Source organism: Dendropsophus ebraccatus, chromosome 4 (genome assembly GCF_027789765.1).
Source record: "Dendropsophus ebraccatus isolate aDenEbr1 chromosome 4, aDenEbr1.pat, whole genome shotgun sequence".
In the NCBI taxonomy this organism is placed as follows: Eukaryota; Metazoa; Chordata; class Amphibia; order Anura; family Hylidae; genus Dendropsophus; species Dendropsophus ebraccatus.
This window is the reverse complement of record NC_091457.1, coordinates 137,702,702-137,720,328: the sequence shown is the minus strand read 5'-3', so window position 1 is coordinate 137,720,328 and position 17,627 is coordinate 137,702,702. Positions and strand designations below refer to the sequence as shown.

The 17,627-nt window shown below is 41.0% G+C and overlaps 1 protein-coding gene across 4 annotated transcripts in view; it reads left to right on the top strand.

Moving 5' to 3' along the window:
* CYTH4 (cytohesin 4) overlaps nucleotides 1-17,208 on the top strand; it is a 50,493-nt gene extending 33,285 nt beyond the window's left edge. For all 4 annotated transcript variants that reach the window (XM_069967145.1, XM_069967146.1, XM_069967149.1 and 1 more), the window contains exons 9-13: nucleotides 2,945-3,059; nucleotides 13,677-13,753; nucleotides 13,842-13,913; nucleotides 15,677-15,822; nucleotides 16,194-17,208. In XM_069967145.1, coding sequence (XP_069823246.1) covers nucleotides 2,945-3,059; nucleotides 13,677-13,753; nucleotides 13,842-13,913; nucleotides 15,677-15,822; nucleotides 16,194-16,272 — 489 coding nt within the window. In that variant the 3' untranslated portion in view covers nucleotides 16,273-17,208. The remainder of the gene's footprint in view (nucleotides 1-2,944; nucleotides 3,060-13,676; nucleotides 13,754-13,841; nucleotides 13,914-15,676; nucleotides 15,823-16,193) is intronic.
* Nucleotides 17,209-17,627: the final 419 nt, after the last annotated feature.

Sequence of the window (17,627 nt, the reverse complement as noted above, 5' to 3'; positions counted from 1 at the left end):
CCCACTGTAAACTTTTTGTGAAATCATTGCATACAAAGGATATTTCACCAATACAGCATATGTATTTCTAAATCAACCAATAAAGAATCCATAGTGTTAATTGATCTTCTTCTAGACTGTATAAGAGCCAGGTCGCCCTACAGGATATTCTATAGTGTTGAGCGAGCACTAAAATGCTTGAGTGCTCTATAGTCAAGCATTTTTCAATGTTCGAGTGCTCGACTTGAGTAACAAACCCCATTCAATTCAATGGGAGATTTAAGCATTTAACCGGCTGCCCCCTGCTTGGCAGGTCAGAGAGTTGCCTGGTTTACCTATTGCATTTTTTCATTCTAATTTGTGTATATTTTATCCCTTGAAGGGATGTGTAAATGAAACAGAAATTAGAACTAGTATTAGTACAGTAGCGTGAATGTTTAAACCACACCCTGAGCACCAGGAGGTGCTTGGTCGTGCATTAAACTTGATCAAGTACACCAATGCTCGATCATACACTATGCTGGACTGAGCATGCTCACTCAACACTAATCCTCTGGTACTTCAGTGCTCCACTATGACTAGAGATGAGCGAACCATTTCCGCTGGTATGGGATCCAATTTGGATTTTTCCAAAAGTCCGAGTCCGGTTGGATTCAGATTTTTGGAAGTCCGCTCCAAATTTTCTTTTTTTCTTTCTAAAATGGCAGCTGCCATTTTAGAAAGCAGGAAGTGTTCCGGGCGGGAAAAGCGCTTTCCCATGATGCCCGAAACACATCCAACCAGCAGGGATCTTGCACTAGCCCACCCCCTGTGTGACGTCAATATTGCTTTAACCTCTTAAGGACATATGACGTACCGGTACGTCATATGTCCGCACTTGCACTTCAAAGCGGGGCCGCGCGGCGATCCCGGGTGCCGCGAGTAGCCTGGGACCGCTGCTATTAGCGGGCACGGTCTGATCGCCGTGCCCACTAATTAGCTAATCGGAGGCAACGTTTCCCTGGGGTCTAGTGGGGGAGATCGCTCCTCCGGGACCTTGTCCCGGAGGAGCGATCTCCGTTACTGATGCCGGCCGGGGACGCGTCCAAGATGGCGCCGTCCTCGGCTCGGCACTCGTTCGTTTTCGGCTGCAGCAGCCGAAAGCAAACGAGTGCCGATCTCATGGATCTCTGCAGCATATCTATGCTGCAGAGATCTCAATGAGAGATCCAAGTGTATATACTAGAAGTCCCCCAGGGGGGCTTCTAGTATATGTGTAAAAAAAAAAAATAAAGTGTTGTTAATAGTAAAAAGCCCCCTCCCCTAATAAAAGTCTGAATCACCCCCCTTTTCCCAGGTTTTAAATAAAAGTAAACAAATAAATAAACAAACATGTTTGCTATCGCCGCGTGCGTAATCGCCCGAACTATTAATTAATCACATTCCTGATCTCGTACGGTAAACGGCGTCAGCGCAAAAAAATCCCAAAGTGCAAAATTGCGCATTTTTGGTCGCATCAAATCCAGAAAAAATGTAATAAAAAGCGATCAAGAAGACGTATATGGGCAATCAAGGTACCGATAGAAAGATCACATCATGGCGCAAAAAATGACACCTCGCACAGCCCCATAGACCGCCCCATAGACCAAAGGATAAAAGCGCTATAAGCCTGGGAACGGAGCGGTTTTAAGGAACGTATATTGGTTAACAACGGTTTCAATTTTTTACAGGCCATCAGATACAATATAAGTTATACATGTTATATATCGTTTTAATCTTAACAACTTGAGGAACATGCATAACAAGTCAGTTTTACCCCAGGGCGAATGGCGTAAAAACACATTTCCCCCAAATAAAAGAAATGCGTTTTTTTTTTTTCAATTTCACCACACTTTTAATTTTTTTCTGGTTTCGCAGTGTACTTTATGCAAAAATTCAGCCTGTAATTGCAAAGTACAATTAGTGATGCAAAAAATAAGGGGTCATGTGGGTTTCTAGGTGGAAAAATGCAAGTGCTATGACCTTTTAAACACAAGGAGGAAAAAACGAAAACGTAAAAACGAAAATGGGCCACGTCCTTAAAGGGTTAAGAGAAGCGGTCACATGACCGCATGAGGCAATCTGCAGAAAGAGAGGAAGGAGACTGTGTGACAAAACACTGCTGCTACTGTACACTGCTGTACTGACTACTGAGAAGATATTGTACAAAAGCAAAGACCAAAAGATCATTAGGAAAGAGGAGAAGAGAAACATACAGTATAGTGATTGAGAGAGAAAAATAGAGAGGGCGAAAGATAGATAGATTAGGCATAGGAGAGAAAAGGGTGCACAGAACAAAAACATGCTATACAGATATATAAGTACTATACCCTTGCGACATAGGTGTTATCCTGAAGCACAAATATACCTTGTGCATTTGTGTAGAATAAAACTCTAAAAAAAAATTGCTCTACAGATATTCCAAGTACAATAGTTGGATCCTTGTGAGAGTGTATATGAAATAAGTGTTATCCTAAGACACAAATATACCTTGTGCATGGTGAATATTGAAGTCTAAAAAAAAAAAAAAATTGACTTTGAGATATTGAAAAGATAATGACGTTACGGACATGTAGAGCCCTAAATTCAACCAAATACACTACCCCCGTATCATATAGATGCTTTAAACTATGAGATCCGAAAGAAATCCGAAATTCGGTCAAAACGAACTTTTCAAAAAAATCCGGAAGTCCGGTCGGAACAAACTTTTGAAAGTTCGCTCATCTCTATGACCTTGGTGCTATGAGTATTGTAATAAATCCATATACTGTATATATTTTTAGTATGCAATCCTATACAGTATGTCAGCAATATCGCTTACATGTAATGTGCATATTGCTTAGTAGGATCGGTTAGGATTTTAAGAATTTTTGCAGAATTTTTAAGATTTTACTCTACAGAATATCCATGTCTGCTCTTCAATAGCCTTGTCTGCTCTGTATGACAGGACATGTATGAGAGCCTGAAAAAGGAGCCATTTCAGCTTCCTGAGGATGAAGATTCTTGGGAACTCACCCTTGCCTTCCAAAAACCACAACGGGAGGGCTGGCTTCTAAAAATGGGTAAGTTGTTTCCCAAATGGATGGTTTTTGGGACTATTTGGTAAATTTGACTGGTGTTAAGAGCCTGAATGTTTTAAAAGGATTTTTCAACTCTATGTGAATAAAGTTCAAAGGGGAACTATCACCAGGTTAGACAAATCTATTCTGCAATCCTCCGTCCAGTGCATCAGTGCATTGTGCAATAGGGGCAGGACAGTGCTCCTAACAGTTCTCCGGACCGAGGATTACACTGCTTTGAGCACAGGAACAGTGCTGAAAATAAAGGTAAGAGACATACCTTCCTCCTCAGCATCCTGTGCACTATAGGGGCTATCAGACTTACCTGCCCTGATACCCAGAGCTGCCGCTCACTTAAGTGATCCGGGTGAATCTGCGTTGTTTTTAAATATTAAAGCCTTTTTACCATTTGCAACACCTCTGCTTGCTCTCTGTGAATAGGATGATTATTGATGAAATCTAGAAGCTATAAACTCATACTGGTTCTCACAGCTGAGGATCTTCTTTAAGTATATCCAGTCTAGGCAACATACATAATATCAATTTTCTCAGTAGCTAAAATCACTCTTGTTTTCGACTATAGATCAGCGCAATTAGATGCATCGGCCAGGACTATAGATTATATAGCTCTCAGAGGACATCATTGTCTGGCTATAGAGGTGGATAGACTTTATCAGGTCATTTTGAAACTATGGACAGAGAATTGTAAAATAAAAAGTCACAAAGTAACTATGTCAAACTATAGGGGACTCGCTTCCCTTTTTCGTGAATAATTCTGCATTCCAGCAATACATATTGTCTCACTTCCCATTTCTTCACAAGGATGTAAATGTCCCCCGTTTCCAAAATTGCACGCTTTTCTAATATCCCTAAATGTGTAATGTGTGTCACATCCGTGTATATTGCTAGTCTTCATGTTTGCTATGGTCACCGTCTGTCTCCAGGATTAGAAACTTCACTGACTATCTTGCTTTTGGCTGTTTCTTTCCTCGATAAATTCTGGATTGGATTGGATTCAATAAAAAAAAAAATGTAAAGTATCACAGTTTTAGTGTGATAAAAGGGGGTTAAAATGTGCTGGAAAACTGAAGACCGATAACTGGGAAAGCAAAGGAAAAAAAAAAACATTTTTGGCTCTGGCTTCTATGTTTCAACTGTACTCTGGTTAACCATTTGTCTGCGCACTCGGTTTAGACTCCGGCTAGGTGACTACTCTCTTGCACATTTTGGGTCCTCTGGATTAGTTTTCAGCCATTTATTTCGCACTTTTTGGCTGTGTTCCCACTACGTATAACACAGGCCGTTCTGTAATCCGTCCGGTGTTAGACAAGATCTTGGCCAGTACTGCAGTACCGGCCGGACGACCTTCATTTCTGGTGAATTCAGGTGCGAGCGCATCGGTGTGTGCGCTCGATTCCTAATTCACCGCCGCACACAATGGAGCGTGTGGCTGGAGCCGCGTGCTCCATTGTGTGAACTGACGTGTTCTGTGTGTCTGCTTTTCTGCAGTTTTTCGTTCGGCCGGATGGAATCCTGGCAGGAATGTATACTATGTATGTACACTCCGGCCAGGAATCCATTCATTCCGATACAACGTATGTTTAGCATAAATCACGGTCGTTGTAGCAAATTGCAACAATGGATGGGATTTATGCTAAAAATACATTTTGTGAACATGGCCTTAATCTAAGAGTCAGGCTGCGTCCGCTGAGTCACCTGAATCTAGTTTGCCACTAAAGATTGAGGTTGCATTAAAGTGGTGCCTTAGATTCTGCTGACTGAAGTTGAGTCCATTTGGTCTTCATTCATCATCCGACCTTAAGGGGGTACTCTGAGTGGGAGGGCTTTTATCAATATGGCCGAGGAGTGGGTGGATGAAAGCAATGACATTCACTTACCTCCCCAGTTCCATCGATGGGTCCCACATCGGGCTGCTCAGGTCCCCAGCCGATTCCTGGTATATGACGCATTTTGAGCCATGTCGTTTTAAGCCCACTTAGCCATGCAGGACCCAGCAGAGGCAAGACCCTGTGACAGTTACTGAATGGCCGAGTGGACTTGAAACACCACATCTCAAAAAACGTCATATACACTTATCAAGCCTGATAAATTACGTATAAATGGAGCTTCATTGGGTTGCTTCAAGCTAAAGAAAAAGAAAGTGATAGGGATGTCCCTTCTTGGCGTTGAACCCATGGTGATCAAGATCAGGAAAAAAAAAAAAAAAATCACATAACACAGGACTTTGGGGTGGGGAGAAGAGGCCAAAATGTTGCTGTACACTGGCAATATTTTCTAGTTGTTGATCAATACAGATAAGAACCTAAAAAATCTAATAAAGTAAAAAAATAAGTAAAAATTTTCCAGTATGGAAATATAGTACCACCCCCAGATACTAAAGTCTCAGGAGACCTAGAGTCCAAAAATTAGGAATAATGAAAAAACTTTGGCATAATTTGATGGCTGATCCCAGAGATTATGGGACTTTGAATATTCCAACAGCAATGAATAAAGTTACATATAAATTAGGCAAATGGAATAGGTCACCACTGTCACCAATGGATAAGATAGAGTTAACAAAAAAAAAATGCTGTTGCTTCCTCAATGAGTTGATGTTTTAATGCCCCCGTTTGGATTGGAAACAATTGCAAGGCTTATGTATGTGTGTGCAGGTTATCTTTAGCTTTGCCAGACAAGCAAGGTGGTTTGGCGGTGTTTCATTATTTTCTCAAAGCGTATTTGTCACAATGGTGGAATGGAAGTGAAGTGATTTTGAGAAACAGGTTCTTTACCCCAAACGAGGAGTTGAAAACTGTGTTTGATTTGTTAGAGGTGCTGCTGGCAGAGAAAACATAGAAAACCAGATTGATGGAGTTAATGGTTAGGGGTTCGGTAGGAAAACAGAAAGTTGTTGGGGGAATAGGGTTAATTTAATTGTACTGGAAAGTATAATGAATACTATGAAATATTTCTTATATAAAGTATACAGGTATAAGAAATTGTCGGTTTGGAAGTATAAAAGGATTTATGCAATATTACCTCAACTTGGATAGGACCCTATAGATATCTACAGATAGGGCTTGATTCACATCTGAATTGGAGGCTCCTTTAGGGGCCACTGTTTCAGAATCTGTTTAAGCAATGGGACAAAATAGCATTGCATGCAGTATTTTTAGTCCTGCTAGAATCCCGCAAAATGAGATACGAGCAGAAAAACCCTAAGGAACCCATTAAAGTCAACGGGGTCTGTCATGTTCCATTTGTGTCCATTGTGCAGCAGTTGGCTAAATTTGCCAGTGACCAATGGAATCTTTGACAGAGGTCTCTTTCTAGCTTGAAAGGTGCTGTGAATGTCTCTGGGGGCAAAAAGAGGTTTACAGTCAGTGAATCACACATTGTTTTACAGGGTATATGTTAATTTTGAATCTGCCTTTGGGATATTGACACCCCCCACACCAGTGGTGCTCCAGGGAGCACATACACACTGATGCTCCATTCACTCTCTACAGAGCCCCAGAAGAGAGCTCAATTTAGCTTTTGACTCTTCTCCAGCTCCATAGAAAATGAATGGAGAGGCTGCGCGCATGTGCGGCCCTCAGCTCCACTCAGCAGGGATTTTGGGGTCCCTATACTCAAGATCGTGGGGGGCCCCCAGCAGCCAGACCTCCAGATGCCCAGAGCAACCCAACGTGGGACCCTAGTGAATATTAATGTAGATAAGAAATGTTATGGTTCTATTGACATTAGAGTCCAGAAAGCGACCACTCAATACTATCGGGTGAGGGTGTCAAGCTGATTGACGATATATAGTGGTGCTACCATTGGAAAATATTAGGGGTCCCTATACTCAGGATCTTCTGAGATTTCTTAGTTATGCCTTATCCTGGATACTGTGGATAAGTTTTAACTTCTACACATGGAATACTTCTTTAAAGAAGTATTAGCACATGGACGTTTAAGGCATATCCACAGGACAGGTCATAGATGCCTGATAGATGTGAATCCCTCCTCTTGGACCTGCACCTATCTTGAAATCCAGGTCTCCTTGGAACTGTTCAGACTGGTTCTGGCTGCTGAAAATGGTCAAGAAGGCAGGAAAAAAGCTGAACCGACAATTTTACGTAGTTTACATACCTTCTATTGTCATCGATGGGAGTTGTATAAACAGTAAACTTTGTTCCCAAACCATTGTGTTTTGGAAAAGAACGGATGCTAATTGCAATGAAATCAGGGTCTGTTCTCTTCTGCAGCGGCAGCATTGCATCGAATTCAATGTGATGCCGCCCGCTGTGTTTCGACTTTTTACAATTGTTAAAATAACAAAGAAAATTTTGCACGCAGAGTTGGCTGCAGGAAGTGACAAACGCCGCCCTGCTATCCAACAGACGGTGTTATACTAAATGTAATCATAGCCTTAAAAGGGTTTTCCAAAAAAGTTCCAAGGGTTTGGGATGGGAGGACAAATAAAAAAAAAAAAAAAAAAAAAAAAAGGGTCACCCATCTGCTCATGGCTGGTCTGACACCAACCTCCATAGTGCCTGGCAAGGTTTGCCCTGATGAAAATCCCATATACTCAGCCCAAAAGGTTGCAGCTAATCGCTGCATAGTTCTGTTTTTGTAAAAGAATACAATATAGTATAGTTCTGTTTTTGTAAAAGAATACAATAAGCTCCTGGGAAATTTTGGGAAAATTACAGAAAGCCCCTTTAAGTGGGTAGAGGAGTTTAGTAAGTAACATTATGAGCTGTAAATTAGCCATCAGGAAAATTAGAAAAGTGTTATACTAAGAGCTTATTGTGAAGTATAAGCGCAACACTAGAAAAAGAAAATGATAGTAAAATCCTGAATTGATGGATCTTGCTTTTTTCCATATCGGAGGGTAGATAGAGAGGTATTATGTTTGGTCTGTACGATTGTATGTTATTACAGCAATTTAAGCTCTTAAAAAAAATTATAAAAGCTAAAGTCTCCACGCAGAATGTGAATGCAGATGGAAAGTGGTTTACAGCAAACACCAAATCACTTAAATGTTTCCTGAAGTAAACTGAGAGCCAGCTTTATATATACCATACACTGGGGAAGAGAGCGCTGAACACATGACCCTAATTTGTCAAGATAAGGCACCAGAGAGCTTACTGCAGACATGGTAAAAATGTTAAAAGTGGTTTTCTGGCGCTAGATATTTGTAGGGGCTCAGGCTGACTTAAAAATAAGCAATAGAGCATGCTCGAGTCCGATCGTTCATCATTTGGTTATCGTTGGCTGAAGAACTTGGATGCAGCCCTAGGGAGTCCGGGAAAATATGAATACAGTCATAGGCTGTGTTCACACGACACAACTTTTTGTAAAGCTACGAAAAGCTACACTGCTCAGCCTTCTATCGGATCCCGGCCGGAGCGTATACACTATACACTCCGGCCGGGATCTATCGCAGCGCTGCAAAGAACTGACCTGTCAGTTTTCTGCGGCCACTATTCAGTGCATAGCGGCCGCAGAAAGCTCTGTCAGTGCACACTATGAAGCGAGCGGCTCCTGCCGCTTGCTTCATAGAGTGCAGAGGTGAGTTCTGATGCGGGCGTGCATGGATGTGCCCGCATCAGAACTCTGCAGGCCGAAAGATCATCCGGCTGGTACTGCAGCACCGGCCGGGATGATCTTTTCAGAGAACGGCCGCTCCATGACCCCGCCGGGTCACGGAGCGGCTGGTCTCTTATGCCATGTGAACGTGGCCATAGGCTGCATCTGATTTCTTCAGCAACAGCTATTCAAAGGCCGAAAGAGCAGGCTTTTGAATTTATTGTTGTGGGGCACACATCTTCCTGTATAAAGAGGGGATGTGAGCCCAATAACAAAAAAAGAAAACTTATAACACAGGTAAGTATAAACAAGGATTGTTCGTGCAACCTAGGGCCCTTGATTTCTTGTGCCATGTAAAAGGCATTGCAATCAAGTGACATCCTTGCTGATTGGCGCTCGTATATGGTGGAAAAATTGCTATGTGTAAAAGGACCCTAACAATTCAATCCAAACATGTCGTTACCTTATCCGTCTCCTTCCCTCAGTTTTGAGCTGCTGCTTTCTAGCAATACATTTTTACCACCTGCACAAAAGATGTGAATGGTGCATTAATGCACCTCAGCTGATCGATGACACTTTTACACAAGTCGTTTATCATCCAAAGAAGCAGTTCTAACGACACTCAGTGTTGATAATTGTAATGGTGCATTTACACGAAACGATAATTGGCCCGATCGTACGATTAACGATGTCGGAGTAACGATTTTTTATTCATAACGATCAGCGTTTAGACGGTACGATATGTAGTACGGAAAAATCATTTTGCAATCGTTTTGCGATCGCGAGCCCGCAGCCAGGCCCTCCGCTCGCAGCCCACTGGTCCCTGGTGACCAGTGGTTTCTTAGCCAAGTCCCTGGTGACCAGTGGTTTCTTAGCCAAGTCCCTGGTGACCAGTTGTTTCTTAGCCTAAGTCCCTGGTGACCAGTGGTTTCTTAGCCAAGTCCCTGGTGACCAGTGGTTTCTTATTCCCTGCTTTGTTTTAGTTTTCTTTCTAAATTCCTGGTCTTCAGTGGTTTCAACAACCAATTGTCTTATCATTTTAACATGTCTCATCAGGCAAAAGAGCTCAACTAAAATATCATTGAACAGATGCCCTTATGCTTGAGCCATTAAGTGTGAATATCTGGGAGAAATCAGACTTCTTGGGAGAAAAAAAAGCCTCTGAAAATAGACTGCTTATATCGCTGGCTACTGAATGTTCAGTTTTGTGTGGGAAGTTCATGTCTCTGCATGGGAGTGCGACCCCGGGTATATGCTGTTTTGTTTATTTTAAAACAAGGTCTTAAAAAAATAATGATACAGATTTCAAATGTACAAACATTGCTCAAAACCTATGGAATGAGAAATTTATATGATTTTCTTCCTTTATTTTGAGAACCTGTTGCATTTGGTTATGTTTACCTCATAAAATCCATTAAGATGTCCACACATGCTCAGTTTAACTGCAGTCTTCCAGTCTATCCCAGACATATCGGCAGTTAGTCTCCATTGTGCATACAAGCAAGTGGCATTGTGGGAAAATATGTGCAATGAAACATGACTCACAAAACAGCCACATAGAGGAAACCTTCAGCTCCATCACAGACAAAGTATTACATGACACCCACTGAAATAAGTGGCTGAGACAGGTCTTTCAAAAAGGAACGGGTTAAAAATTTACTAAACCTGAAATTTTCTTTTCCTGGAGTCTGTAGGCAGCACAACAATAGCTTGTGCTGCCTTAGGATGTACAGGAAGTGTTACAAATTACTAACCGGAAATTTTCTTTTCCTGGAGTCTGTAGGCAGCACAAGCTATTGTTGTGCTGCCTACGGACTCCAGGAAATTTACTTTGTACAACCACTCTCTCTTTTTAGTTTATTAATGGAATCCACCTCAGATTTTGCTAAAATGGTGTAAAAATGAATTTAAACTTAAAGGGATCTGTTTAAATCAATTTAATCTTGAAGGGAACCTATCAGGTCCACCAGGGCCTCGCAAACTAGGCCAAGACATCACAGATGAAAAGAACATTGTTCCAATGCTGTTCTCCTGAGCACTCTATGCAGAGTGGGAAACAATGAACTTTATTAACTGTTCATCCTGACTGTTGTTAATCATCATGAGGCCTCTTCCCACCATGACAGTAGTGATTGACAGCCTGAGTGCTCATTGTGACTGCATTGATTTCCTGACTTGTCAGGTCCCGAGCCCATGGACCTAACAGATTCCCTTTAAGTACATACAACTGGACAAGCCCTTTAATGGTATTTGTATAAATGACTATTTGTATCAGAGAGGCAAAGAACATGAGAGGAGCATGTCACCTTCACTTCATCTGTAATAAACCACTGTAAGTGATAGCACTTTTTCTGGGTGGGAAACACTTGTCTTACACGTTCCCTGATATTAGCCTTTTCAGTTTGATTAATGAAGTGCAATGTTTCGATATAATGGGAAGTATAATGTATGCAAAAAGCACATGCAATAAGGAAGTCGATTTTACAGAAGAAGAAGTAATGTGGAACCTCATCTCACACACGTACTGTAAATGGGGGATGTGAACTGCTATTGCTTCACATATGAGAAAGTAGCAACAATCTTTAACCCATTAAAACCACACAACCTTCTAAGGGCCTTAAAGGGGTTGTCCATTTTCTGTAAAATGTTGCAAAATACCTTACACTGTTGTTTACTGGCATAAGAAACAAAATGTCCCAGATTAGAATACCCCTGGGGAAAATATTTTTTTTCTGAATCCGGGGACAGAAAATTTTACGAATTTGTAAATTACTTCTATTTAAAAAAAAAAAAAAAAACTCAAGTAATTTAGTAGTTATCAGCAGCTGTATGTCCTGCAGGAAGTGGTGTATTCTTTCCAGTCTGATATAGTGCTCTCTGCTGCCATCTCTGTCTTTAACAGTAAGTAGCAAATCTCTGTAGAAAACCTTTTCTGCATCGAACAGTTCCTGTCACAGACTCAGAATATTCCACTTCCTGTAGGACATACAGCAGTTGATAAGTACTGGGAGGCCTAAGATTTTATTTTTTCTTTTCATAGAAGTAATTTTTAAATCTGTATAACTTTTTAACACTAGTTAATTTAAAAAACATATTTTTCTCTACCGTGCCCCTTTAAGCTTTATTCTAGAATTGCTTACATATTTTAGTTTTCTCTCTTTGTGAACTATTAAAACAATACATGAAATCACATATCTACCATTTTAACCAGGAAAAAGGAGTCCCTTCCCTCAAACAATTTAGAAGCAGCAGCAGTCACTATTGACCTCGCTATCTAAGGAGCTAAACTATTGGAAATCAACTTTATTGATCCCAATAAGTGCCCTGATGCCCAAAGCTGTTAGCAATGATTATAAACCACATAGCCCTACAATTTTCTAAAGCGCTGCCTTATAAAAAAAAAAAAACAAAAAAAAAAAAAACTATGCATTAGATGTGTTTTACTGAACAACTACCATAAGAAAGACTATGCGGCAGTCATTAGAATGAAACCTATTCATTATATAAATTAAAGGTTCTGCACATACTGAAAACCTGTCCTGGTTGTGTCTGGCTGACATAGACAGATGTTTGTGCAGGAGACAGATCACAAATAAATGGTACGCGGATGTCGATGTACTCCGATGAGGAATTGAAACCCAACATATGTTATAAGGAGATGCTTTTGTATTGAATAAACCCCCTTGAAGGACATCTTCCTCTACTTGAAGGACAGACTTTACACTGCACATTGCAGAATAATGCTTTAGAGTATATGAGCAGGGTGCAAGTAGGAGTCGTCAATTACCTGAAGATGCCTATTGAGTATATTCAGTTCTTTAATGAGGGCTGTATAAATCTCTATGCAGTTAGCTGCCCTTAGAGGCGACTTCAGGGAAGCAGAATGGTCTAGCTACAAGACCCAATGCAGATGACAGATACGTTGTTAACCTCTCCCAGTGTCTCTTCAGCGCCCAACCGCTGCTCCGGGGCCTCTGCCAGGCTCAGGGATCTCAACCAGAGCTGGCGACACAACCTGGCTAATTGACTGGCCGCTCAGCCAGTCAGTGATTTGGGCAGGATGCAGCTGCAGTCACTGCTATCCATCAGCCGGGAGGGGCATTTCTTCCCAAGTTGTAAAGTCATCACAACTGAAAATCCCTTTCTGTGGGGGTTCCAGAGCCAGTCACGCAGCAGATGCCAGGCACGAGAAGAGGTGAGTAGGGACTGGTTATTATGTCCCCCTGGAGAAGAGGAGAGTACAAAAATGGTTCCAGCACTCCAGGAAAAGTTAGAACATCATACTTTATTGCATATCCAGGCTAAAAACTTGCTGCTTAGTAGAACCTATGCGTTTCGCACGCATGCGTGCTTCATTATGGTCATGATTAAGCGTGCATGCGCGCAAAATGCGTAGATTCTTCTAAGCAGTAAGTTTTTAGCCTGGATATGCAATAAAGTATGATGTTCTAACTTTTCCTTTGGAGTGCTGGAACCATTTCCATACTCTCTCTCCTGGAAGCAACGGGTGGATACCGTTGAATCTAAGCAACCTCCACTAATGAACTGCGATCTTCCCAGCATATGAGGTGAGCTAACTATCAGTTGGTTTCTTTTATTATGTCGCCCCCCCCCCCCCCCCCCCCCCCTATTTGAAAAAAACAAACAAAAGAAAGTGAACTTGAATTGGATTTCAGTGTGGAATACATGTAAAAAAGCCTTTAGAGGTACCTGTACTGTCCCTGAACTACACCATCAAGAATATTAGGTTCTATTGGAGGTTACCAATCATCCCAGAATTCCTATGCAGTTAAATTATGTGTTTGGGGGGGGGGGGGAATTTTACCATTTGACCCCTTTAAAATGAAGCTGGTATTAACATAAATATATATGGGAATAATGTTTGTCTCTATACACAATATAATGACATGTATGTATCAATTCATTTGCATTTAAAAAGGCAATTTTTATCAGTGACCTGCGAGCATCTAAGAAGTAAATGTCCAATTTTCTCTTTATTATGCCACCGATCTGTTTGATAGCAGCTGATATTACTTGTTACAGGAGGCCGCGTCAAGACCTGGAAGAAGCGATGGTTCATTCTCAAGGACAACTGTCTCTATTATTTTGAATATACAACGGTGAGAATGTCACATGGATGAAGATCAGCATGAGCAGCAGGTGGAAATGGAGAAGTATTAACAGCCTCCTATATTTATGTTCTTCCAGGATAAAGAGCCGCTTGGAATAATTCCTCTGGAAAACCTATGCGTAGAATTAGCAGAAGACCCTAAGAAGCCGGTAACTATGAGTCGTAATAGAAGATGAAGATGAGCGAAGCTGGATTTGCTGGGAATAGTCTTGTTAGTTCGCTTTGCTTTGCAGAGTGAATGCAGTGTAATTTATTAACAAATTTGCTAAACATGGCGGACATATATATTTAATTACAGTACTGTCACTGGGCAGGTGCAAAGGATTACACATTACCCAACTAAAAAGTCCCACTCACGCTGTATATAGTGTGATCCACTTCCTGGAGGTGGGCAGTTGGCTGTGTGTTCAGAGGAGAGAGGAAAGGCAGGGAGAAGGGAGAGAAAGAAATATAGGGAGAGGATAGGAGAGTCCATTGTGGGTAGGTGTCTGTGGGTGCTGGGAGTGAAGTTATCTCAGTGTGTGGGAGAAGTGAAGCCAGTGTCCAGTGAACCCAGTCTGTGGGTATAAAGCTAACCCATTGATATCCGAGTCTGTGGGTGATGTGGGAGAAGTGAACCCAGTGTCCAATGAATCCAGTCTGAGTGCTGTGGGTGAAGTTTACCCATTGGTATCCCAGTGTGTGGGTGCTGTGGGAGAAGTGTCCAGTGAACTCAGTCTGTGATCCATGTCAATGATCCACTAAAGTCCACTGCTGTTCAGGGCGAAAATTAAAATTTTCTAAAATTTGACATTTTAATGAATCTTGCTAAATGAATTTGTGACTGATTTGCTCATCTCTAATAGTGGACAAGAACGTTGTTTGGTCTAGTCCCGAAGAGTAGAGTCTTCATAGCAAAGAGCAAAGTGTTCTCCCATTATGGTTCCTGGGATTGTTAGTCAGGCAGAAGGGCAAGGCAAAAGGGCAGAGGGGCTTAGCATCTTATACCCTACAGCCTTTTCAGTCTCACGCGAGAAGATGGTCTCCATTGTAAGTCTACTGCAGCAACACAGTGATCGAAGCAGTCAGGAAGTAAAGTGCCCAGTCAGGGTTTTTACCTAGTAATATTTAAAGAGTATTCCTTTAAAAAAAAAAAAAAAAAAAAAAAAAAAAAAAAAAAAAAAAGACTTACCACATGATAGGAGACAAGTGAGAGCTTGTTGGGGATCCAACCTCCGTACTACCCATTGATCTCCATATCAGTCTGTGGCTCCTTTGTTTTGAATGAGCCATGGGTACAGCATGGTTCAGCTGAGAGAGATGAGTACAGAGCACTCAGCTCCTTTCAACGGTTCCATAACAATGAATAGCTCCCCCCCCTGCAGTTTCTTACTTGTCCCCTTTAAGAATTTAAGGGGATCTGAAGACCCAGACCTTGACTGATCAAAACTTCACTAATGAGAGATCCAAGTTAATACTCTTAACAAAACTGTTCAATAAATGCAGAGCTGTTCATCCATTTTCTGGGCTCCTGTATATAAACAACGTGGCTTCAGCCTGCTTATTCCCCTTGCTTTGGTGGCACATGAGTAATATATGTAATTGATCTGTATTGGTGGAGGTGATTATGTGTCTGCTTTAAGAGTACAGTATTATTGGCAAGTACTGTATGCTTTAAGTGTTTAGCTAGGGTATATACCTGGATATCTCATCAGCTAATGTAATCCTTTAAAAAAAATCCTTTAATTATCTTTGTGGGACACCTCTAACTGCTTTAAGCAAAAATACTTATAAAGGTTAGAATTTTTAAATAGTATATGATCCCCCAAGTGGTTAACTTAAAAACTGCAAGGAAGTTTAAGCATTGCATTATTATATTCGATTAGGCATTACATCAAGAACTAATATAAATCATGTCTTCTACTTTACTTAGCACTGCTTTGACCTTCATGCAAGGGGGCAAACTATTAAAGCGTGCAAGAGCCAAGCAGATGGGAAAAAAGTGCAAGGAAACCACCAATCCTATCGATTGTCCGCTGCAAGTCACGAAGAAAGAGAGAGCTGGGTACAAAGTCTTAGGTCAGTCTTTACAAAATATGTAAGATATGTACGATTGCTGGGTGTTCGGGCAGTGCTTTTGGACATCTATAACATTTTGATGCATGTACTTAGGGGAAATTTTTGATTTTAGACACAACTGCGTATGCTCAAGTCTGATCGTTTGGCATTCGAATACTGGTGGCTAAAGAAATTGGCTAAAGCCCTAGGGAGTCCGGGAAAACATAGATACAACCATAGGCTGTATCCATGTTTCCAGGACTCCCTAGGGCTTCACCCAACTTCTTCAACCACCGGTATTCAAATGTTAAACAATCGTCATCCAGATTGAGATATAGGTACAGTCTATATTATTGCTTGAGGTGTAAATGACCCAAACTTATCCTTTTTAGATCCAGTATTTCCTGGGACCCCTTCTATGACACAGTCACCATCCAGAAGAGGATCTCGGCAATCAAAAATGGTCACTGATGAAGAGCAAAGCCAAAGCCGCAGATAGATAAATATTACATGAACTCCATGGCCAAGATTTAATTTCGTACAAAGTATTATAAGTGGTTAAATACTTGGACCTGTTTTCAGTTACCTACACGTTCAGGTCTGTTCTGGTTCGGTATTGCCATGGTATATCTAAGAATCCACACTTTGTAGGCAAAATGTCCGTACAGACACGAAGTGGAGGAAAAACAAGTGACGTTAACTTTTCTGTCGAAACCTCAAACTCATTTCATTGGGAAGCTCAGTCTCCTTTATCTCTAAAACTCTGCCGTACGATGTCAAGTTTACACACGAGGGTATGTCTAACCCATAACTAACTTGTAGAAAAAAATAGACAAGAGATGCTATAGCAGGACTGGGTCCACATTGGTGGATGTCTTTGGTGAACATACTAAAACACAGTTCTGCTTTTGGAAAAATAACCCCAAGCACAGGGACGTAAAGGGTTGGTGCAAGCTGCATTCTGAGTGGGTATGCCAAGGCCTTTGGGATGGGGTTTAAATGTCCCAAGTATAAAATATGGGTCCACCATTTTTATAGGTGGCAGTCCTATTGCATAAAAAAAAAAATCATTAAAAAATATCATTGTTTGAATGATTTAAAACTAGCTAAGTTTTTTTTTATAACAATATATGAGCAATTTTTTGGTGAATTAATTTTGTTAACTTATTGTAACCCCTTCATTGAGGAAATCTTCGCTAAGCAGAAACCCACACCCCTCAATTCCTAAAGAGACATTGCTATGCACGGTCTGTACACAGTAAGCTGTATACGGGCAGCCGCACAGCTGCACTGTCAGCTCTCTGCTTTCTTTGATCTTTGTCTAAATAGCTTTAACCCATGGTGTACCCAATGCTAGAGACAGAGAGCTGCTCCCCATACAGAGTTGACTATGTAGTGTGTGTATAGCAACAGCTCTTTAAAGGGGGGGGTTAGCAAAAAAAGTGGGTAAATAGGATGGAGATATAGATATATATATATATATATATATATATATATATATATATATATATATATATATTCGCCTGCTATTGGAAAACCTAATGTGCCCTCTCTATAATTATCCTTGTGTAGGACTGGTAACAGATTGGTGAGAAACAGATTGCACTTATCTGTGCACACAGGATATTATGTCTGTATATACAGGAAATGTATAGGGGAAGTTACTCCACCTGTCCCATGTCTAATACAGTACTGTACATGTACTAACCTACTAACAGGTGGCATTACCCAGGGGATGTTTTATACCAGTGACTGTTTTGTAGCGTTTGATATATTGAATATTTTATAGTATCAAAGGTCTAAACATAATAAACACCACTTCCTGG